Source organism: Oratosquilla oratoria, chromosome 16 (assembly GCF_046742065.1).
Source record: "Oratosquilla oratoria isolate Oo_2021 chromosome 16, ASM4674206v1, whole genome shotgun sequence".
Lineage (NCBI taxonomy): Eukaryota > Metazoa > Arthropoda > Malacostraca > Stomatopoda > Squillidae > Oratosquilla > Oratosquilla oratoria.
Genome location: NC_134792.1, coordinates 10879583 through 10904702, shown reverse-complemented (window position 1 = coordinate 10904702; position 25120 = coordinate 10879583). Strand labels below are relative to the sequence as shown.

Sequence of the window (25120 nt, the reverse complement as noted above, 5' to 3'; positions counted from 1 at the left end):
CTTTGCCCTACATTACACACAACGACGTAAAACTACATGACGATAAAGACAAAGAAAATGCATTTAGACAAGTATGGCAAAAGATATTCCAAATCACACCAGAGGAGAACACACAATTTGACACAAACCATGAAACAAAAATACTTACATACATAACACAACAATACCAACGAACACAACCTTACACATAGACTTAAACAGACTAGACACTGACACCTACATCGGACAACCCATACAACCAGAAGACGTTAAAAACATAATAAAACACACTAGAAACAAAGCACCAGGACAATCAGGCATCACAAAACAAATACTAGCACACACACCTAAAACAACAATACAACTACTCACAAACATATTCAATGAAACACTCAGCCTAGGATACTTCCCACAAAAATTCAAAAACTCTATCATCACATTTATTCCAAAACAAAACAAAGACAACAAGCAAATACAAAATTACAGACCCATATCACTTTTAGAAACACCAGACAAAATATTCGAAAGACTAATTACAAATAGACTAATGGCACACTTACACGAACACGACATGCTCAACCCACACCAACACGGATTCACACCTGGCAAAGGAACACACACAGCACTCGCCATTTTATACGAAACAATAGCAGAAACACGAAGACACAACCCAAGGTCTAAATATACAGGTCAGACCGTTTACATTCTTCTGCGCAGCTTCTGACGTCATTTGGCTGAGTCCATTTTCTCTTTGTGATACACTGAAGAAAACTGTGAAACGCCAAGGAAGACAGGAACTATAATATTTTATATATTATATATATATTATATATCATATATATTATATATTCATATATATAGACAGGAACTATAATATTTTATATATATTTATATATATATTTTATATAATATTTGTCAAAATATAACTAATTGCGTGGAGCGATGCGAGCGAAGGCGACGTCATTTTCGAACGACGGACCAGCTTCAACTGACAGCTATAGGACCCGCTAACCCCACTTTGAACAGCCAGGTGACGTTCACGGGCCCGCTGCGCCAACTCCCTCGAAATTCGGTCGGAAGTGGTTAGACCTTATATTCTTAGATCTTGACACAACCAAGCATGCAACATCATATCACGAGACATATCTAAGGCCTTCGACAAAGTTTGGCACGAAGGCCTTAAATACAAAATCCTACAAACACACCTCCCAGACACCATTACAAAAACACTGTGCAGCTTCCTTGACAACAGAACCGCTAAAATAAAAATAAACACATACATCGGACCAGCCTTCCCACTCCGCAGCGGAGTACCACAAGGAAGCGTGCTATCACTAACACTCTTTAACTTATACACATCAGACATACCACCACCTTCACACGGAAGCTACACAATACAATACGCAGACGACGTTACACAAATCATCACATACCCAACCATTACAGCAAAACAAACACTTGCCAGGAAAACAGAACATGAAATTAACAAACTAAACACATACGAAAAACAATGGAAACTCTCCACAAACACTAACAAATTCCAACTCCTTCCCATTTCATCACGCCAACCACCTCCAATAAAGATAAACAACACCATTATACCATACAACAGACAAGCACACATCCTAGGCCTCACCATAAGTTCACAAGGCATACACTGACACATCACAAACAGAATACAAACAACAAACGCTACACTAAATAGACTAAGACGTTTCAGGGGACTAAGCACAAAGACGCAAATAAAACTATACAAAACACTAGCACGACCACAATTAGAATACCCCCCAATAATCACAATCACAAGTACACCCACAAACATAAACAAAATGCAAAAACTACAAAATAAAGCAATAAGAAGAATACTAAAACACACACCACCATACCTAGAAACAACGGAACAATTACACAAAACAACAAACCTAGAACAAATACACGCCAGACTAATTCGACTAAGCAGCAACACCTGGAACAAAATACTTACAGATGAAATATAACTCCACCCCCACAGCCCACTCAAAAATCACAAGACCATAAATACTGGCCAAGACTGAAAACCATACTTGGCTAACCCCCAACCTCTCCACCACTCGGCCACTAACTAGTTGATATATATACATATACGTATGTATATGCAAATGCACACATAATTAAAATATATATATATAAAAATAAATAAATAAATAAATAAAAATAAAAATAAAATAAAATAAAAATAACAGGAAGGATACGTGAGAACAATAAAATTAATACACAACAAATAGCAGTCACAAGGCACATAAACCTCATAAATTCACACTTGTCCTTCAAAAAAAAAAAAAAAAAAAAACTATAAATATATATATATATATATATATATATATATATATATATATATATATATATATATATATATATATATATATATATATATATATAATTTAAATGGGAGCAGGTATGACGCAACTTGATAGTAAATACAACTTGAATTAAATGAAAACCAAAAATTACTTAACCTATATTCACGGCACCAAGCCTACATAGAATCACACCTGCTCCCAACTCATATAACTCATATAAAACTATTATTATGTGCACAATGAAGGAAGGACTCATATTATATCATAGAAATAACATCAGATATAATAATATCACTATTTAACGTAAAGACAAACCAAAATGTATAACAGAAATGAGTCCTTCCTTCACTCCAATTATATGATGATTAACTAGTTAGGGAAATTATTATGTTTAGAATAGATAGGGTGACCACACAAAATGAAATAATTACACCATGCAAGTGGGTCCGCCCCACACTATTGCACTTACTCTTCTTTCACTTTCTCAACTTTACCTTCCTCTATCTCCCCCTCCCCCCCCCTTACACCCACACACTCTTACTTAACTGTCGTAATATTATTATTATTATCAGGGAGAATAGTAGTAGCCACGGCAGCAGCAACAACATCTCGTCCAGTCTTGTAGCAGTCCCATCGAGCCTCGCCGTCATCAGCCGCCACCGCCTCTGACGTTAGGCTCATCGTCCAGCTACGACTGATCAGATCCACTAAGCCAGGGGTCGGGTAACTTTTTTGGGTGTTACCCCAATAGAATTTGTAGTAAAATGAATTTACCCCCACACTTGGAAGTACTCTGGTGGACAAACCAATTTACTTATAGAATTCATGGATAGTAATAAATAAACAAAAAATGTATATTGGAAAAATGTTTAATTGTTAATTTCATCTATCATAGGAAATAAAAGTCTGTCTTTTTGGCATGGAAATAGCACCGTTTACAACCGATCATCACATAACAGCAACTATTCTATAAACGCATCAGGAATGAACCAAAATATTAACGCCACATAAAATGATAAACCACACAATCCAAGCTGCCACCACCACAACCACCACCTTTCACTCCTTTTCTTCTTCCCCTTATCCAGGCCTCCCTTACCTATGATCGTGGTTGTTCCTCCCTCAACACGCCAGATCAAAAACCCTTATGGTAGATGACGAGGGGCTAAATAAAGACTGATAAGTCAAGGAGCAAATGCCACCACCAAGACAACAACGCAAAAGCGGTCTCACTGAGGGTTAAAAACAGTTTCAATACTGATTCAATACTGATGAAGCAGTTTCAATACTGATATTTCTCCGTTTCCATAGTTTTAAAGATCGTGGGATCCTCGATGCATTCTTTTCTCCAACTTTCATATCAGTTTCCCTCACTTAGCACATCCACATCCGTAGCACGTTCATTACCCCCCAAAATTTCTAATTTACCCCATTTGGGGTAATTTACCCCTGTTCCCCGACCACTGCACTAAGCAGTGGCTATTACTTGTGGTTGTTTTACCAAAGAGATTAGAATAAGAGACCAAAGTGAATTTCATTTTCCCTGGCTTGTTCGAACCAAACCACTACAAGTCCATGTGCACTAACACTACACACGGATCCTGCAATAATTTCTCTCTATGCGAGAGTATAGGCGTGCCAGTGCTTTATCACTGACTAGCGCAAGCGTGTAACAATATAAAACGAATATACATTCTATTATATATCTCTAAAATACAGAAAAATCTGAAAAACATTATTAAGTTTAGTATACCTCAGACTTCTGATACATCAGACTACTCAGAGGAAGGAATTCAGGTTAGCCCCCCCCCCCAAATTTTTATCCTGGATCCGCCACTGGTCTAGGCTTGAAAGTTTCCAATTCATTATCTGTTTCCTGACTGAACGATACCACTTAAATCAATGACATAGAGTGACACAGCGCACGTCGGGCGAGATGAGCAAACGGCAACGACATTGTTGTCACGGCGGATGTACTGAACTGGAAACATATTCAGAGATGACAGAGAGTTGTCGTTGTTGTCTGTCAGTTTAAACAAGAGACTTGGAATGAAGTACAGCAACTAGAGGGTTGTGGCCAAGAAACAGGGTAACTACATGTATGTTAATGAGGGACTTAAAATGCAAACCTGCGAAATAAGCTGCTAATACTTCGCGGTCGTAGGTAGCGTAAGCACGTTGTGTGTCCGAGTTTCTTCGAGTAAACCCAGAGGCATTCTCGCCGTCTATAACTTGATAGAGGGTGGCACCAACGGCTAGGCTTGTCAGTCATGAGTCTGTCGGTATGAGTGAAAGGTAAGCTAAGGTTGGACAGTCCAGTAAGGCCTGCTTCAAATTATTGAAGGAGTCCTTTGCTGCGTCTGTCCAAGTGAGACGCTTTGAAGATGGATACAGTAGAAGTTCAGTTGGGCTATTGCTGCTGCTGTTGGTGAAGTGGGCGTGACGATTGGCTGCTGCGTAGGGGCAGTCATGGCGTCGTTGTCAGACATGATTCTGGGTATTGTACCCACTTGTTGCGTATCCGTATACAGCAGGCGGAGCGCAACAAGTGGGTACAATACCCTGTTGCACCGTATCGTATCACTAGGTGGTACGCAAAGATGATACGATACGTGGAATTGCAATAAGTGTGGACCCGGTTTAAGATTCGTAGAGTTGTCTGCAATGTCTGGTCGTATGTAGATCTTTCGTAATGATGTCGCGCATTTCGAAGTCACTTAGAATATGAATTTGCTCGCACGCTTTGAAGTCATGTAAAATACGTAGTTACTCGCACGTGTCAAAGTTACCAGGAATGCACAGTTTACCAGAATGTATATACACTTAACCACGTCAAAATGGTCACTCCGGGGTCACCATTGTGGTGGAAAGACTTACCACCGTGGTTAAGTTAAACAATACGGAAATGTTGATCGTTTTTATTATTTCGAATCGGTCATGACTTGCCACTTCAAGAGGTGAACGCCGACTGACGTCAGGTGTAAGCTACTTCTGGCAGCCTGTGGCAGGTGGAGCTTGTTGGTAGAATAATATAGATATATTTGTGAATGACATAAAGGATAAGATAAGGGAAACGCTTACATATAAATGAGGACCTTGCATGCAAAATTATTAGGGGTAACTTTATACAAAATACACGAATGCTTATGGAATATAGATAAGTGAACTGCGCCAAAGCTGAATGTGTTTAAGGGGACTTCTAAACTACGTAGGTCTAACGACGCACGTGAGCGATTACGTAATGACTATGTAGGCTACCTACAGACTACATACATCAAACAATTACTGTATAGGGATTAAACACTACATGTGCAATAAAGAGAATATTATAACACATGTACTTCTGAAAATCTCTTTAAAGCAAGCTGTAAATAATTTGGATGAAATTGTTTCGCCTTGCCGTACTCCTTTCTCGATCTTGATTTTTTCGGTGTCTTTATGTATTCGAATTACAGCTGTACCTTTCGGATATATATATTTTCTAGAACCCTTACAATCTGTTCGTTTGTACCCTGCTTGCCTGGCGAGTTTAGCATTGCTATTAGTTCTACCGAATCAAAGGCCTTCTCGTAATCTACAAAAGCTAAGCATATATATATATATATATATATATATATATATATATATATATATATATATATATATATATATATATATATTATATATATATATATATATATGTATATATATATATATATATATATATATATATATATATATATATATATATATTATATATATAATAATATATATATTATATTTGGATTGGGGATCTCTGCACCAGACAACATGACTGCACATTTTGTTGTTTTCAAGGTCTGAAATAATTCATATTGAAATAAGTTTATTGACGCAAGGTTTGAATATTGACAAATAAACCATAAAATGCTTAGTATAATAACTAAGTTGACGCACCCATACTAATTAATACAATACAAGAGAAGAGACAACATAAATAAAACAGTTACGTGTGCTCGTTTTTTTTTTTTTTTTTTTTTTTTGCGTTCGTGAGATAAGGAAGTTATCAACGTACTTGTAACTTGTATTGTATCTTCTTACCTCAAAGGTCTGTTTTGATAAGACAGTGAGGCACTGTTCGTATACATTAACTATTGGCATGGATCTAATCTAAGTGTGTGTAGAATATAAATGAAAACACTTAAACCTCTAAATCTAACATGAAATATATTTAGTTAATTTAGATTTCTTAATTTTTTATGCGTACAAAGGAAAAGTAAACATTAAGTTACCAGTAAATACAAGGCATTCGAACTTTGAAAGATAGTGTGCTCGAAGGAGTCGTAGGATACAATTGATGGCGACTCTTGGCCTTCGTTTATACCAAAAAACCGATGCCAATGCCGATTTCGCAGTCCTTTTGGAAAACAAGAAGGCTAAAACAAGTCTTCTTTTTCAGGCAGGCACTATTGCCACTTTAAGTAAGTTATTAAAATGGTAGTTACTTTGTGCATACAGGTGACGTTCGTGTTATAGATTTGTGATGTCAAAACAATCGATGTCACTGACATGACATTTTATCCTAATAATAGCTATTATGATGTCTTTGCCCCATGTCTATAGTTTTCTACGATGTTTTCATCATGCCCTCACATAGTTGATCAATTTTCCTTTTTGATTTATTTTAATTGATAAACGCCAACATAGGAAGTTGTGTTCATGGACACCTATCATGATCATCCTATGTTGAGATCTTGTTTCAAAGATATCAGGAATAAGTTGTCGCCAGACTTCAGATAACTTATTAAGAAAAAAAAAGCAACGTTATTGTGAAAGTAAGAGTTGCAATTTATATGATTAGGTTATGTCCTAGCATGATCATACAAACACAATTTTCGGTAAAATTTTACTTTCGACCATTGTTGGAATATAGCAATACAAAATTAAATAGTAATTTTGTAAATTAAAATGTATGAACGTAATATGCAATTTTGTGTGCGGAAATGAAAACAAAAAAAGTTGCTAAAACAGATTTCAGTAACGAAGTCGTGTACTACGAATGGTACGCCATGTTTGTTACGGTAGATTCCGACGTCGGAGTAATGAAAGGACGATAAATTTGTCTAAGCTAAAGTAAACTAAACTAACCTAACCGGTAAAATTTTACTTTCGACCATTGGAGGAATATAGCCATACAAAAGCTAAGAGAGTGGTTGAAAAGCCCGTCAACGTCTCTCACGACGACGACCAGCCGGATGATATCTAATTTGCAGGTAATGATTTATTAAACACAGGTTAGGTTAGGTTAGTTTAGTTTAGACAAATTTATCGTCCTTTCATTTCTCCGACGTCGGCATCTACCATAACAAACATGGCGTACCGTAACCATTCGTCGTACACGACTTCGTTACTTAAGAAATCTGTTTAAGCAACTTTTTTATTTTCATTTCCACACACAAAATTGCATATATCGTTCATACATTTTAATTTACAAAATTACTATTTAATTTTGTATTGCTATATTCCTACAATGGTCGAAAGTAAAATTTTACCCAATTTTCACTTTCCTTTTTTTTTTGGCAGTGGCTATTTGTACGATGAGTCGGACTCTCAAGAATAGTCCTCAGGCTATTCATACAACATGGTTGATAGCACCCTCTATTATGAACTTTTGAACTAAATTTTTACGACAATAACCTAACCGAACCTAACAATCCTCCCAGGAATGTTTCAAAAAAATTTAAATGAGCAAATTTATCTTAAGTTACTAATGATGTATGAAGACATCTTGGTATAGACAGAAGTCTAGTTCATAGATTTGATTTGGTTGTGTCCCAGTAGTAGATTTTGGCTGGTATTTTCTACCTCCATGCTCACAGCAATAATCTATTGAAAAATACTCCAGCTCAGGTTTGAAACTTCTGTTAGGAGCACGTTTAGTAGCTGATTGTATTGTTCTGAAGTTCCTGGTGTAAAGAATAAAGATATACAATATTAGACTTTTCCCAGCTGGAAATCGATTCTTTTAGAGCTGCAAATGAATAAAATTCTGCACCTGCTGCAAGTATAATTTGAAATTAGTGGCAGCCATTTTGAATTTAGTCCAAAAGTTCACAATAGAGGGTGCTATCAACCATGTTGTAAAAATAGCCACTGTGTTCCTTTTTTGCATTGGAAAGATATATTTTTCAATGGAATGGTTACAGTAGGTTAGGTTAGGAGCTAATGGACAACGCAAGTTTCATGTTGAGTATCCGTGTTTGCATTAATTTGACCAATTCTTGTTGTCACTGATCACATTGGCTTGGAAAGAGGTTAATTCACCAGGTTGAGGGAACACAATAAAAGAATGAAGGAAACTGCAAGAAACCGTAAGGCCTATACTAGGTAGTTCAATGTCCATTACCACCTGTCATCCCCATCCATAAAGTTGTCTAACCGTTTCTTAAAACAACCAATAGTTTCAGTGCTCACTACATGGTTACTAAGTCTATTCCATTCATTGACCACCCTATTAGTAATCTAGTTATTGCCCATTTCCTTCTTAAATCTAAATTTGCCCAATTAAAATACATGACTGTGATTCCTGCCCTTTTGTCTTAATATGATAACCTTATTTGCATCACCCTTGTTAAAGCCTTTGATCCACTTGAACACCTCTACTAGATCACCCTGCACTCTGTGTCTTTCCAGAGAGTGTAAGTTAAGGTAAATTTCTGAGCCCATGTATCATTTTGGTCATTCTCCTTTGTACTGATTCTAGTGAATTGAAGTCCATTCTATAGGACGGAGACCAAAACAGTCAAGTGAGGTATTTAGACAGGGTTTTCTGCGACAAAGATAGGAAACATAGGACGCAGGTGTGTTTCCCCGGCGCGGGCATAGGAGATGTTAGAGATAGGATTGAAGAGTGTCTAGTAGGGGAAGGTAAGGACCCAGTGGTTTGCTTAAGTGCCGGAGGAAATGATATAGGTAAGTTAGGGAGTGAGGAATTATTTGTGCGGTACTGGGATGCGCTAGACAAGATCAGAAATAGGGGAGGTGTTCCTGTAGTATGTGGAATCCTTCGGAGGCGTAGAGTTGGAGGCATGTGGCATTCCAGGGCTATTGCAATGAATTGCAGGCTGGCAAATCATTGTAAGGCCAATGGATGGGCATTTGTCGACAACTGGGACCGCTTTTATGGTAAGAATCACCTATGCACAAGGGACGGAGTGCACTTGTCTCCCAGAGGATTTCGGCTCCTTGCTGAATCCCTTGAGCGAGAAGTAGGCATCCTACAGGGTTTTTTCGGGTAGATTACGTGGGAGTAGGGGGGGGGAAGTATCGGAATATAGTTTAGGCAATAGAAACAACTTAGAGGACTGTGTAAAAAATCACCAAAGCAGGTGGAGGGAAGATAAACTTAAAGTTTACTATACAAATAGCAGGAGCATAATTAACAAAATTGATTTGCTGTGAGGTAAAGCATGCGTAGAAAATTTCGATATTATAGCTATTACTGAATCCTGGATCAACATGGCTGATAAATATTTCCTTCCGGAAATCTAAATAGAAAGATATAAGTTTTTTCATAAGGATAGGGTCGGCAGGAATGGAGGTGTAGCACTTTTCGTTAAAAATACATTAAACTGTATTATCAACAATTCAATTAAGGAAGAGGACTGTACGGAATCTATTTGGGTAGAGATTATAGGCAAGAATAAGAAAGTTATTATTGGCGTCTTGTATAGATCTCCTAACCTCAGCATTGAGCAAACTGATTCCCTGATTCATGAAATTCACAGAGCGTCCCAGTACAAAAACGTTGTAATCATGGGAGATTTTAACTATAGAAACATTGACTGGGAAACTTTAATAGGAGATCATGAAGCAAAGAAATTCCTAGATGTGGTGCAGGATAATTTCCTAAAACAAGTGATTACCGATCCTACGAGGGGACAAAATACCCTGGACTTAATTCTAACAAATAATGAGTACCAAATTAGCAGCGTAATAGTGGGAGAAGGTCTAGGCTTTAGCGATCATCAAGAAATAAGATTTAATGTTATTTGGGAAAAATTAAAATACGAATAACGTTCAAGTACCAGACTTCAGGAAAGCAAACTTTGACAATATAAAAACCTATTTGAAATTGAATACGAAAAGCCAGGCGGACGTTTCAGACATTCTCGATTTTCGTTGCGGGGCTGGTAGTCAGGTCTGGGTCACGGAGGGTAATATGCATACCTTAGGTCAGGTCATTTGGGGGCGAGGCCCCAACAGTCAGGTCAGCAATTTAGAAGAAATGTATAACAATCTAACTGATCTAATTACTAATGCACAAAACACATTTATCCCCCTAAAGTCAATACGGAAAAACAGTAATACTCCCAAATGGATGACGGACAGATTGAAACATGAGATCGGAATGAAAAGAGGACTTTACGTAAAAACAAAAAACAGGGAATCACACCTTAGATCAAGATATAACGAAATGGCAAAGCTGGTTAAAAGGAATACACGTTCAGCGAAACGTAATTATGAAATCAAGGTTGCCAGTCAAGCAAAATCCAACCCAAAGGGTTTCTTTCACCTCTATAGAACAAAAAATAAAGAAAGAATAGGACCAATTAAAAACGATGAAAATGTCATGATAGAATCGGAAGAAAAAATGAGTGAGTTTAACAATTATTTTCTATCGGTGTTTACTAATGAGAGGTTAGATAAAGTACCTGACTGCGATCCGATTTTCAGAGGGGATGAAGAAAGTAGTCTAACTAATATCAGCATTAGTAAAGAAGAAGTAGTCAAGCAGATTGACAGACTTAAAGCTACAAAATCTCCGGGTCCAGACGAAATTTTTCCAAGAATGCTTAAAGAGTGTAAATTTGAAATCTGCGACCAGTTAACTGAAATATTCAATAAATCGGTAGACACTGGTTCTGTTCCAACTGCTTGGAGGCAGGCAAACGTTGTCCTGTTTTTAAGAAGGGAGATAGAGCGTCTATATGCAACTACAGGCCAATCAGTTTGACATCGGTTATAGGAAAAATGCTTGAATCAATAATAGTAAATAGACTCAGAGAACACATTGAAGGGCATAATTTAATTCGTGATTCACAGCATTGTTCCTCCAAGGGTAAGTCATGTGTGACTAATCTTCTATCCTTTTACACTAAAGTATATAAGGCAACAATGAAAATTACGATGTTATTTACCTTGACTTTAGCAAAGCGTTCGACAAAGTGCCACACCAGAGACTACTAAATAAAATCAAAGCCCATGGCATAGGAGGAAAAGTGTTAGAATGGATTAGAGCTTGGATTAGTAACAGAAAACAGCGGGTCACCATAAATGGAATAAAATCTAGGTGGGGCAATGTTACTAGCGGGGTCCCCCAGGGCTCGGTTTTGGGTCCCTTGTTGTTCATTATGTATATAAACGACTTAGACGATAGGTTTATGTATATAAACGACTTAGATGATGGGTTAAATAGTGATGTTAGTAAGTTTGCGGATGACACTAAAATAGGACGCCTAATTAGGTCAGGAGACGACACCCAGATTCTGCAGGAAGATCTTAATAAACTGTTAACATGGTCGGTGAAATGGCAAATGAACTTCAATATCTCTAAGTGTAGCGTGTTAAATGTAGGGCTACACAACCCCGAAAATAGATACAACTTAGATAACACGTTTTTAGAAAAATCTGAGTGCGAGAGGGACTTGGGAGTTCTGGTGAGTCCGGACCTTAAAACCAGGAAGCAGTGCATTAGCGCCAGAAATAAAGCTAACAGAGCATTAAGCTTCATTGCTAGGACGGTAACGAATAGAAGTGCAGAGGTAATTATTAAACTCTATCTAGCGATAGTTAGACCCATCCTTGACTATGCGGTACAGTTTTGGTCTCCGTCCTACAGAATGGACATAAATTCACTAGAATCAGTACAGAGAAGAATGACCAAAATGATACAAGGACTCGGAAATTTGCCTTACGAAGAGAGGCTTAGGCACTTATACTTACACTCTCTGGAAAGACGCAGAGTGCGGGGTGATCTAATAGAAGTGTTCAAGTGGATAAAAGGCTATAACAAGGGTGATGCAAACAAGGTCATCATAATAAAACAACAGGGCAGGACTCGCAGTAATGGGTATAAACTGGGCAAATTTAGATTTAAGAAGGAAATAGGCAAGAATTGGTTTACTAATAGGGTGGTCGATGAATGGAATAAACTTAGTAACCATGTAGTAAGCGCTGAAACTATAAATTGTTTTAAGAAACGATTAGACAACTTTATGGATGGGGATGACAGGTGATGATAGATATGGAGCTACCTAGTGTAGGCCTTATGGGCAAATTTAGATTTAAGAAGGAAATAGGCAAGAATTGGTTTACTAATAGGGTGGTCGATGAATGGAATAAACTTAGTAACCATGTAGTAAGCGCTGAAACTATAAATTGTTTTAAGAAATGATTAGACAACTTTATGGATGGGGATGACAGGTGATGATGGATATGGAGCTACCTAGTGTAGGCCTTATGGTCTCTTGCAGTCTCTTTCATTCTTATGTTCTAAAGGAGATGAGATGTACAAGGAGAGAGGATGGTAGTGAGTTGGAGGTGTCTTAAAGGAGAGATGATGGAGGAAATGGATAACTTTAGCAATTTGGGGCCGAATTTGGCAGGAAAGAGGAAGTGGAGGTGGAGGTAAATTATAGACTGAGAGAACCAAGTAAATGCCTATGGAGGATTAAAAAGTTTCATGAGAAATAGGCATTTGGGAATAGATGCAAAGAGGAGAGTATACAAAAGGGTGATTGTGCTGATGGCATTTTACTGTATGGAGCAGGGACCTGGAATTTAAAAGAGGAAGAGAGGAAAAGTTTAAATGTGTTTGAGATGAAATGTCCGAGAAGTATGGTAGGAGTTACAAGGTTGGATAGGATGGGAAAGGAGGTTAGGAGGAGAGCAGGGATGGAAAAAGAGATGGCAGCTAGTGCTGATGAAAGAGTATTGGGATGATTTGGACATATGGAAAGAATGAGTGAAAAAAGATTAGGAAAAGAGGTGTGGAAGGCAGAGTAAGAGGGAGTGAATTTAAGGCAAAGACCAAGGATGAGATAGAGATGGATGGGATGAAAGGGGCATTGAGCAAGAGGGGAATATCTGTTGAAGATGGAATGGAGAAGACTGGAGATAAGGGTGAGTGGAGAATGGCTGTGTAATACTGAGATGCAAAGAAAGGAGGGGGTAGGGAGTGGTTATGTGTGAATGCTGTTTTGATGCAGCCTAAAGGGATTTTCCCCTGTCTCTTTTTTTCTGTATGAGGTGACTAAGAGGGGGAATCACTGGTTAAGTGAAGCAGCCTTGCTGTGGATGTACTATTTCTTGCATTGCCTCTGACCCAGGGCAGTGGGTGGAATACAGGGATGGCCCCTGATCCATGAGGAGCTAAGATGAGAGGGATGAAAGGGTGGTGGATGGGAGTGGGTGTTTGCCTTTTGTCTTGGCTACCTCTCTTGTAAAAAGCGTAAAAAAATGGGACAGGGATAGGATGAACCATCCTACTCTCTATAGCCCCAGAGGGGACATTCCATAAAAGCAAAGGCATAAGGTGGTCTGGGAGGAGTTTTCCAACCAGTACCCTAAGGTTTGGGTCTTTTAATGTGCATGGATGTGGTACATATGAGAGTAAATGGGAAGAGGTAGGCAGTATGTTTATGGGAAGAAAGATGGATGTGTTGGCATTAAGTGAAACTAAGTTGAAAGGGAGGGGTGAGTTTGAGTTTGGTAGTGTAGTCGGGAGGATGTCAGGAGTGAAGAGAGAGGGAGAGGAGTGGCTAGACTAGTAAGTGAAGAGATAGGTAAACATGTGGAGTGGAAGAAGGTTTCTTCAGGGTTAATGTGGATGAAGGTGAAATTGGGAAGGGAGATGTGGATTTTTGTAAGTGCATATGGGCCTGGTAGTGAGAAGAGTGTAGAAGAAAGGGATGGTTTTTGGATAGATTTAAATGAGCGCATAGAGGGATTAGGGAGAAATGTCAATGTAGTGATATTGGAAGATCTTAATGCTAAGATAGGAAATGAACCAATAGACAAAGTGGTTGCGAAGTATGAAGTTCCAGGAAAAAAAAATTAGTGGAGAGATGATGGTGATGTGTTTAGAAAGTTGATGATAGCAAATACAGTGTTTAGGAAGAAAGTCAAGCATAACTACACATGGAAGAGGGTGGTGGGTGGAAGGGTGGTAGATAGAGCTTTAATGGATTATATAGTGGTAACCATGAGAAAACTAGTAAGTTCTAAGGGGAGAGAGTGGGGGAATATCAGATAATTTCTTGGTGGAAGGTAAGAGTGGAGGATAGATGGAGAAAGAGGAAAAGGACAAAGTAAGGAGGTGCTTAGAGTAAACTGCTTAAATAAGAAATAAAAGGAGAAGTACAAGAAGCTGAGAGAGGAGTGGGAAAGAGTGGAATGATAGAGTAGAACTAGGAGTGTAGGAGGAATGGGGATGGTTCAATGAAGGAGTCACAAGGTGTGCAGAGATGATGTGTAGAACAAGAAGGACAGGAGGAAATAGAAGGAAGGGTAGTGAGTGGCGAGGAGATGAAGCAAAGAAGGTTGTAGAAGAAAAGCAAACATTCACAGATTGGTTACAAAATAGGATGAGAGAATCATATAAGAGGTACAAAGAAAAGAGAGGTAAAGCATAAGATAAAGGAGGCAAAAAAAGAGAGCTGATGTGAAATGGGGTGAGAATATGACAGAAAATTTTGAAAATAATAAAAAGATGTTTTGGAAGGAAATTAAGAGAGAAAGAGGAGGTGAATTGAGTAGAGAAGTAAAGGTAAAAGGTGCAGATAGATGATAGTGGAAGAGATGGCAGAGGAAGATGGGTAGAGTATTTTAGGGAGTTGTTGAATGTGAAGAGGGATAGGGAGGGAAAGGTAGTTGCAGTGGGAAGTGCTAAGAAAATGACAGTGATTAATGAGGAAAATGGAGAAGAAATAAGGAAAGATGACGTGAAAGCAGTTATTAAGATAATGAGAGTAGGTATGGCACCTGCGTTAGATGGGTGTCATGCTAAGTGTCTAAAAAAAGGAGGTACAGTGATGGTGGACTGGCTAGTAAGGTTGTTTAATGTTTATATAAAAGAGGGTAGAGTGCTGGAGGAGTGCCTGTATAGTTCCACTTTACAAGGGGAAATGGGACAAGTGTGAGTGTAGTAGTTTCAGAGGGATCAGTTTGTTGAATGTAGTTGGGAAGGCTTATGGGAGGGTTTTGATTGAGAGGATTAGGAGAGAAACAGAGTAATTGGTCAGTAACAGTGTGGGTTTAAGGCAGATGGGGGTTGTGTGGATCAGATTTTTGTGTTGAGACAGATACATGAGAAAGCTATAGGAAAAGGTAAGGATTTTTTTGGGGCTTTTATGGATCTGGAAAAGGCTTATGCCATGGTAGACAGGAAGGCAATGGGTGGTATTGCAGATATATGGGATAAGAGGAAAGCTGTTAACCATATTAGTATGACTCAAATTCTCACACACAGCATTGGTTGCCATATGTAATTTGCACCACACTACTCACATAAAATATGAAGTCACTGCTGTATTACTCATTCTCTTTTATTCTGAGTAATAATAAGCTCAGAAAATGTGATCAAACCAGTTCACAGAATCTGGAGGTGACTTGTGTACAACTATAGAAAAAAATATGACCAAGACACCGACTCCAGCTTTCTCGTGTACCCACTTGTGCCTCATGATGTCATTGTACTGACGTGGTTAAGAGCAATCAAGATTTTTTACGAAAGTAGTAGAGCCTGTATTAGAATTGGAGAGAGTGAATGGTTTGAGGTAAAGGTGGGACTTTGCTAGGGGTGTGTTATGTTGCCTTGGCTCTTCAATTTGTACATGGATGGGGTGGTGTGAAAGGTAAAGGGCCGGGGACTGGAGATGGCTAAAGTAAATGGAGTAAAATAGAAGATAAGCCAGTTGTTGTTTGCTGACGACACTGCACATGTAGCAGGATCAGAAGAGGGATTAAGGAAGTTAATGACAGAGTTTGAGAAGGTGTGTGAAAGAAGGAAGTATGTGTGAATGATATTTTGATGCAGCCTGAAGGGATTTTCCCCATCTCTTTTTCTGCATGAGGGGATGGAGAAGGGGTGTTGCTGATTAAATGAAATGGCCTTGCTGTGGATGTGCTGTGTCTTGCTACATTGCTTCTAACCCAGGGCAGTGGGTGAGATGTAGGGATGAAAGATCTGGTAGGAGCCAAGAAAGGAGGGAGGGAGAGGGGTGGTGAATGGGAGTGGAGTATGTGGGAATGGGTTTTATGCCTTTGCTTTTTGGCTACCTCCTTTGTAAGGGGAAAAGCCATTGGTGTATGTATGTATGTATATAGATAGCTAGATAGACTATTTAAAAATATTATCAAGGAAACAATTGTTACATAACATTTTGTATAATTGACCATTCATACTCATGATATGTTTATTTTCTTGGATGACATCTATAACAACCTACCACCTATACCACACGAAACACTCACACCAAAACACATACATACACAGATCACTAAACAAGCCTGTCAAGACAGGTCTCCAAACTCAATACTCCATGAACAACTCCCAGACATAAGCCCCACAGAAAAAACAAAACAAAAAAACTCACACCTGATGAGAAACACATGGGCACACCTGCACTCACAACACCATCCAGCATTAAAACCATACCAACACAGATTCAAACTGCCTCAGATGCAACTACCACATAGAGGACACAGAACAATTCATTGTACAATGCCCCACACTAACAATCTCCAGAAGACATTATATCTTCCCCAAGTGACGCATGGTCCTGTCTGGAGGCTGTTGTTAGTTACTTCAGGGCTGCAAGTCCTCTGTAAGAGTGACCAGAGGCATCATATTGATTGATTGATTGATTTTCTTTTCTTGTAGCCCATCCAGAAACTGATGCTATTCGATCAGACTTCCATTGTCGACTTCTTGATTGTCATGGATGCCTGGGGGTGCTACAGTTTTGTCCACGTAAGTATTTCCTATGTTTTCCCAGCTTTCTGTGCATCATTTGGCACCTGCTCCCCTTATTGTCTTGTTTGTATTTATTTATTCTTTTATTGTTATTACTATTATTATTAATATTGGGCAAGATGCAGGGATGACCCATCATCCAGGAGGAGCCAAGATAAGAGGGAGGGAGGGGGGGTGAATGGGAGTGGAGTAAGTGGGGATGGAATGGGTGGGAGTGGATTATATGCCTTTGTTTTTTGGCTACCTCCCTTGTATGGGAGAAAAAGCCTTTGGAATATATATATATATATATATGTTCACTTTAAACCCACTATTGGAGAAATAATATTGGAAGTACAGGAAAAACTGTATATTTCGACAACTATCTGTAGTCCTCTTCAGCAGAATGGTTACAAGAAGTTAGAGTACAGATATAAATGAGGTAGTAAGGGGTACAGAAAAGGGGATGGGGAAAGTGGGGGGACTCAGGTTACATGCTCTTGATATGGTTGGGTGAAGGAAGGACAGTTGGTGGTATTTTGTCCAACTGCTCTTGACATTAGTTTATTGACTGCTATCCTTGTAATGCAATCTAGGGGCCACTGACCTTTTGAGGTATTGAAGTTAGGATAATGTTTTATTAAGGAAGATTCTACAATTTTCCTACGAAAACTACAATGTGATTTAAAAATAATTGCTGCATTATCCCAATCCATTTTGTGGTCTTTTTGGTTGGCATGAAGGAACATGGTGGAGTTGACTTGTCCATATTTAATGGAGTTTTTGTGTTCTTTTAATCTTGTGGACAAATCCCTGCCAGTTTGGCCCCAATAGACATCACCACAGTCTTTACAAGGCAATTTATATACCCCAGAGTTACGGTCAAGGGCATGTAACCTGAGTCCCCCCACTTCCTCCATCCACTTTTCTGTACCCCTCACTACCTCATTTATACCTATACTCTAACTTCTTGTAACCATTCTGCTGAAGAGGACTACAGATAGTAGTCGAAATATAGTTTTTCCTGTACTTCTGATATTATTTCTCCGATAGTGGGTTTAAAGTGAACATTTACAAATGTGTTATAACATACCAGTTCCCAATATATATATATATATATATATATACATATATTGTTTTTTTTTACTTCATGTTAGAACTATATTTATTTAAAGAATAGTTCTAACATGTAACAATATATATATTAGTGTATACATGATACTGTGATGCAAGGATAGGAGGAGGTAATGGGTAGGGGTTTATGTGTGAATGATATTTTGACCCAGCCCAAAGGGATTTCTCCCCATCTCTTTTTCCACACGAGTGGACAGAGAAGGGGGGGTCTCTGATTAAATGAAGCAGCTTTGCTGTGGATGTCCTACTACATTGCATCTGACCCAGGGCAGTGGGCATGATAAAGGGATCATCTGTCATCCATTAGGAGCTAAGGTGAGAGGGAGGAAAGGGTGGTGGATGGGAGTGGAATGGGTGGGAGTAGGTACATGCCTTTTGACTTAGCTACCTCCCATATAAGTAGAACTATTCTTGTTAGCTTAACCACTTCAGTATGAGTCAAATTTTCGCATGCAGCATCAGCTGCCATACGTACAGTCCATCACACTACTCACATTATAAAATATAAAGTCCCTGCTGTATTATGCGTTCACTTTTACTCCGAGTAATAATAAACACAAAGTTTGGGAGTAACTCCTGTACAACTACAAAAAATGTATATAATCAAGATGCTGATGCCACCATCTTCGTGTACCCACTCACATCTCATGATGCCTCATTGTACTGAAGAGGTTAAGAGAACTATGATAATCCCTTACATACATTATTCAGGGTTAGGTACAGTTTGATTTATTATTTTATTTATTGATTGATTGATTTTTATTTTTGTTTCTTTAAGTATTTGTGAACACTAGTGTAAATGTAATCAACATAATCAGCTGTATGTATTCATTCTCTTCTTTTAATTCTATCTTTTGGAAATGGTAAGTAGTGTATTCAGCAGACCATATAGACAAAGATGGTTAACCCTCTCACACACAGCATAGGTTTACGAGTTTCCATTCCAAAATTTAAATGTTGTGTGCAAGGAAGCTTACAGTCTGCCTGTTAGAAGACACTAGAGACAGAGGTTATGGCTACAAAGGTGCCAGCTAATTTAGTTTAGGATGCATTTCTTTTTTGACACTAAGACTTGACACACTTTTCTTGTAAAGTTTTTTTTTCTACAAATTTAAAGAAAAAATGTATGCACTTACATGTTGAATTTACTTTTGTATGGAGACATTTTGACTCGGAAATGTGTCAGTGTATGAGAGGATTAATGGGGAGGGTAAATAATATTGTGTGGGTACATAAAGTATACCCACCATTAAAAAAGATGTTGAAAATTGAGCTTTTCCATTGTGGGCCAGCTCTTCAGCTGAATAAAAATTTTCTCTTGATCAGAGCAAAATTCAAAAGGCTAATATTACAGGGTATGGAGAGGTTTATTGATGGAGTACTGTCTACCTAAGGTCTATGGTTTTCATGACTGAAAAGCCCAGACAACAACACATCATGTCTTCCTTGATTGACTTGTGGGCCAAACCACAGGCTGTTGATCAGTTACTTGGAAGCTGTGGGTATCATGTAAGAGTGACCTGGGGGAAATGGCTTGATAATTTGGGGGGGGGGGGTAATTGTAGACTGAACAATGACAATGAAGTACAGGAGTCCCTCAAATAACGCGGGGGTTAGGTTCCTGAAATTACCGCGTATGCTGACTTTCTATATTAAATACCAAGAACCGCATGTATGTGTACGTGTGTGCATGCGCGTGTGTGTGTGTGTGCGCACGCGTGTATGTGGTGTATGTATGTGGCGTATGTATGTGTTTGTGCGTATACAGTATACATGTGTATGTGGCGTATATGCATATGTGTATGTGGCGTATATACATGTGTGTGTATGTGGCGTATACACATTGTGTGTGTGTGTGGCGTATGTATACGTGTGTGTATGTGGCGTATGTATGTGTGTGTGGCGTGTGTGTGCATGCATGCGTGTATGCGTCTGTTAACATGTACAAGTAAGCATGTACGTGAGTGTGTGTGTGTTCGTATTTGTGTGTACATGCACGCGCATTCACAACATACACTGGTTGTCTAACATGTGTTTGATCTCCCAAACCACCACCGCCAGTAACAAGAACCTCATAAGAGAAATTAAGACACGACAAGCGCAGTCATTATCAGACTTATTAGTTGTGTTCCAAACGAAAGAAACATTACACTTCAACAGGTTAGGGCGGTAAAATTGTTTGCGATGTTGCTGCGTGTGTGCGTATGCGTGCCCGACTCAGCGCGAATTTTAAAATGATTCTCTACATTTGAGATGGTTTTGAAATAAAATCCGCGTATGATTGAATCCGTGTTATTCGAATCCGCGTTATTTGAGGGAACCCTGTACCACTAAATTGGGAGGGGTTGTTGAATAGGTATTTGCTTCAGATGTGGATGCATTTACCTAATTGTATATGCTTATATATACTTTATTGTTATACAATATACAGGAAAGGAGCAAAGTTCATTGGGTACTGTCTCTTATTCTCCAGTTAACAAACCTAGTTTAAATTTACATATTCATATACATCAAGAGAAATAATGATTGTTGCCTTGAGTTTCACTAAGTGGAACACCCACATCCTCACATTAGCTGCCAATGATCTTTGGGCTCTTGCAAGAATCTTTAGGAAGGAACTTTAGACTGTTGTTTGTGTTGTATTGGTATTTACCTAGTTGTATCTTATGGGAAGGGGAGCTATGCTCGTGGTGTCCCGCCTCTGTATCTCAGAGTCTAGTTTGCTCTTAAAAAAAGTATGTAGTTTTTGCACACACTATTGTTTTATCCAGCTTGTTCCAAGTGTCCACCACTCTGTGTGGAAAACTGTTTTTCTTCAGATCTCTTCTATAACTATCCTTTTTGATTCCTTTCCTTGTCCTCTTGTGTTTCTCGTGTCCCAATTTAGTAAGTCCTCTCTATCAAGAATTTCAGTGCCTTTCATGACCCTATAGATGGTCAGTAGGTCACCTCCCTCTTTTCTTTGTTCCAAAGTCAGTAACTTCAATTTAGCCAGTCTCTCGTCATATGACAAGTTTGAAAGTGCTAGGGCCATCTTTGTGGTTGCTCTCTGGATTCTGTCAATTTTCCTTATATTCTTTTTGGTACTGTGTGACCATAATGAAGGAGTGATTGTGCCAACAGCACTGTATGGAGCAGAAACATGGAACATAAGAGAGGAAGAGAGAAGGAACTTGAATGTGTTTGAGATGAAGTGTCTGAGAAGTATGATGGGGGTTACTAGGCTGGATAGAGTGAGAAATGAGGAGGTGAGGAGGAGAACAGGGGTGGAAAGGGAGTTGGGAGATAGGGTTGATGAAAGAGTATTAGGATGGCTTGGACACATGGAAAGAATGAGTGAAGAAAGACTAGTAAAGGAGGTATGGAAGGCAGATGTGGGGGGAGTGAACATGAGGGGACGTCCTAGGATGAGATGGATGGATGGGGTGAAGGGGGCTTTGGGGAAGAGGGGAATGTCTGTTGAGGAAGGACGGGAGAGGACAGAAGACAGGGGTGAATGGAGAATGGTTGTATATGGAAAATGTTGTGATGCATGAGGTGGAATGGTGGGTGAGGCAATGTGTGTGAGCAAAAATTTTGACGCAGCCCGAAGGGATTTCTCCCCGTCCTCTCCTTTATGTGGGGGGACGGAGAGGGGGGGTCGCCGATTTAATGAAGCGGCCTTGCTGTGGATGTGCTGTGTCCTGCGACACTGCTTCTGACCCAGGGCAGGGAGGGTGGAGGGGTGTGGAGTGTTTTCGGGGATGGAATGGGTGGGAATGATTTTATGCCTTGTCCTTTTTGGCTACCTCCCTGGTAAGGGGGGAAAAAGCCTTGGTATATGTATGTATGTATGTGACCATAATGTTGCAGCATACTCTAATCTAGGCCTTATTAATGAGACTAATATATATATATTTTTTTATTTCTTTGTCCAAATAGGTAAACGCCACTTTTATTGATCTTAGCAAGTTATGTGATTCTCTGATGATTTTATTTATTTGTTTATCAGAGGACAAGTCATTTGAAATAATTACTCCCAGGTCTTTTTCAGATCCCACTTTTTTTTTTATCCCTTTAGTACCAATTGTATGTTGTCTTAATATTCTTTGTTTACTTTTTCCAAACTCCATTATGCTACATTTCTTAATGTTGAAGTCCACTTCCCACTTCTGACTCCATTTCCAAACCTTGTTCAGGTATCTTTGTAGTGATTCACAGTCCATTTCATTTTTCACTTTCCTAAACAATTTAGCATCGTCTGCAAAGAAGCTCATGTAACATTCCACATCATCATCCATGTCATTCACATAAATAGCAAACATTATTGGAGCCAATACAGATCCTTGTGGGACTCCACTAATCACCTCCTTCCAACCTGAATACTTTTCTCAAGTACTACTCTCATTTTTCTACCACGCAGGAAGCCCTCCATCCAGTTCAGTAGGTTGCCTTGTATCCCTCTTATGTTTTCCAATTTTTTATTATTATTTTTTTTTGTGTGTGGTACTTTGTCAAAGGCTTTTTGTAAGTCAGGAAAGCACAATCAGCCCATCCATCCCTTTCTTGTATTATATCCATTATTATTGAGTAAAAACAGATTGAATTTGTGGTACATGATCTCCCCTGTCTGAATCCAGTTTGTCTTGGGTTTATTGTATTATTTTCTTCCAGGTGTTTTGTCTGTCTATTCTTGATAATCTTCTCACAAATTTTGGCTACAGTGCTTGTTAGTGAGATTGGTCTGTGATTAGTTGGTTCTTCTTTGTTTCCTCCTTTATATATTGGTACAATATTGGCATTTTTCCAGTCCTTTGGTATTTTTCCTTCTTTGAGTGAGCAACTTATTATGTTGTATATTTTGTCCATTAGTTCTTCTTTGCATTCTTTTAGTTTGCAATTCCATCTGGGCTGTGCGTTTTCCTAACATCAAGGTTTGTTACCTGCTTCATTATTTCTTTTTGTGTTATTATTTCCCTCAATGTTGAAAGTGTAGAAGGAGGGAAGTAGTTGCAGGTTATCATCATTCTATGTGTGAAATCAGGAAACTGAGTGAGGCAAAGTGTCATCCACGTGGAGGACCACCACATACAGATACCTGTCATTGGGTCCATCCTCTTCCACATTATCAATACTTCCCAGATTAGAAAGGTTAGGTTAGATATGGGAGGCAGATTTTTAACCCTTTCATCCTCTTCTCTCACATCTCTTTGTTGACAAGGGGAAATTTTTTCCACTTTGCTTCCATACCAGTACTACTGGCTCATCCTTAGTGTGCCCTTCTGTTGGAACAAATTATCTCCATTTATCTGAACACATTTCACCTGTCACTTGTATATGTTTTTGGCTTTTCATTGTCCTGACCATGAGCCTATATTGGCAGTTAACTCCCTGTCACACCACATTTTATTAATTTTATTCTGATCAACAGAAGACATTTATTTTGTTGAGGATGGGCTGACTGCTGAACAATAAACACTCAATAGCTTCCTTTCACAAATTGTGTTAACTCGGGATTTTTAATTTCTGGTAGCAAGTACGGATAGCTTTTGAACTGATCATGGTGTGTTACATATGAAATTGTGCAAGTTTGAACTGTCCCAGGGACTGGGGAAGGGCTGATTAAAGTGTAATACAGTGTTGTGTGATTTTGTGTCTAATGTACTGCAGTTGCCTTGAAATGACATGTAAATGAAGAGCTATCTGTACAGTAACTGGTGTGAAAATGTGGTTGGGTCATTTGTGAAAGTCTTTTTCCTCAGAGCAAAACTTACATGTTCTTTTAAGTTTCAAATTTAATTTAAGGCTTTGTTTTGGGCTATTTCATAATTGATTTCCCTTACAATCACATGACCTGTATTATGATTAAAATCAAGATTGAATGCACATTTATGGCTGACCAGAATGTTAACTTCTCTCACTGTTGTAGCAGGTTTAACTTATGTAACAAGCCATCTTTTAGTGGATAAGTCCTTACTTTTGTTTAAATGAGAGATGCAACAGTTTATCTACTCATTCTTTTCACATGTTATTACTGTAGGCAAGGAAAAATTTATATGGTGCCATAAAGATAGATATGGATTTTTTTTTTTTTTTTTTGTGGCTGTAAGTATTCTTGTCAAGGAAACACACAAAGTTGTAGTTTGCAAATGTCAAAACAACATATGTCTGCTTGATTTTCTAAATGATAGAGAGTATTGTATTAGTATTCAAACTGAAATTGTCAAGTACAGGGTTGATGTTACTATGATTTCTCAAATTAAAAAGTTCCCAATTCCCAAATTTTTGTTTTTCTTTTGTTTTAAGGTAAAGTTTTAGAATGTTTTTTAATATCCCCTGAGAATTATTATTATTATTATTTCTTAAAAATATAACATATTGTCAAGCATTACCCTATGTGTTGTTGCTAAAGTGTAGATTTGATAAATTGCAACAAGTCCCCAATCCTTGGTTGTCTTTTTGGTAGCCATCCACTTTCCTATTCTGGATCCACCTCCGGAATACTCATGTAAGTAAGGTTCAGTCTTGTTCAATCAGAAATAGTAAAGAAAAGCAATTGTGACCGCTTTTCTGAATTTCTGTTTTCCTTGTGCATTTCCCTGTATTCTGCTTTTGTTCAAGCAGATAAAAACTTAATATGATTATCCAGTCATATCAGAATTTGGCCATATTTTTATAGTTAAGGCAGATTAAATTTAATGTGATTATCCATTTA

At 38.5% G+C, this 25120-nt stretch overlaps 1 protein-coding gene across 6 annotated transcripts in view; it reads left to right on the top strand.

Moving 5' to 3' along the window:
- The first annotated feature begins 6559 nt into the window (after nt 1-6559).
- Synj (synaptojanin) overlaps nt 6560-25120 on the top strand; it is a 312743-nt gene continuing 294182 nt past the window's right edge. The window contains exons 1-3 of one of the 6 annotated variants that reach the window (XM_076199351.1): nt 6560-6757; nt 17221-17310; nt 24872-24913. In XM_076199351.1, the coding sequence (XP_076055466.1) occupies nt 6634-6757; nt 17221-17310; nt 24872-24913 (256 nt within the window). In that variant the 5' untranslated portion in view covers nt 6560-6633. The remainder of the gene's footprint in view (nt 6758-17220; nt 17311-24871; nt 24914-25120) is intronic. The other 5 variants (XM_076199352.1, XM_076199346.1, XM_076199347.1 and 2 more) reach the window with 5 other exon arrangements.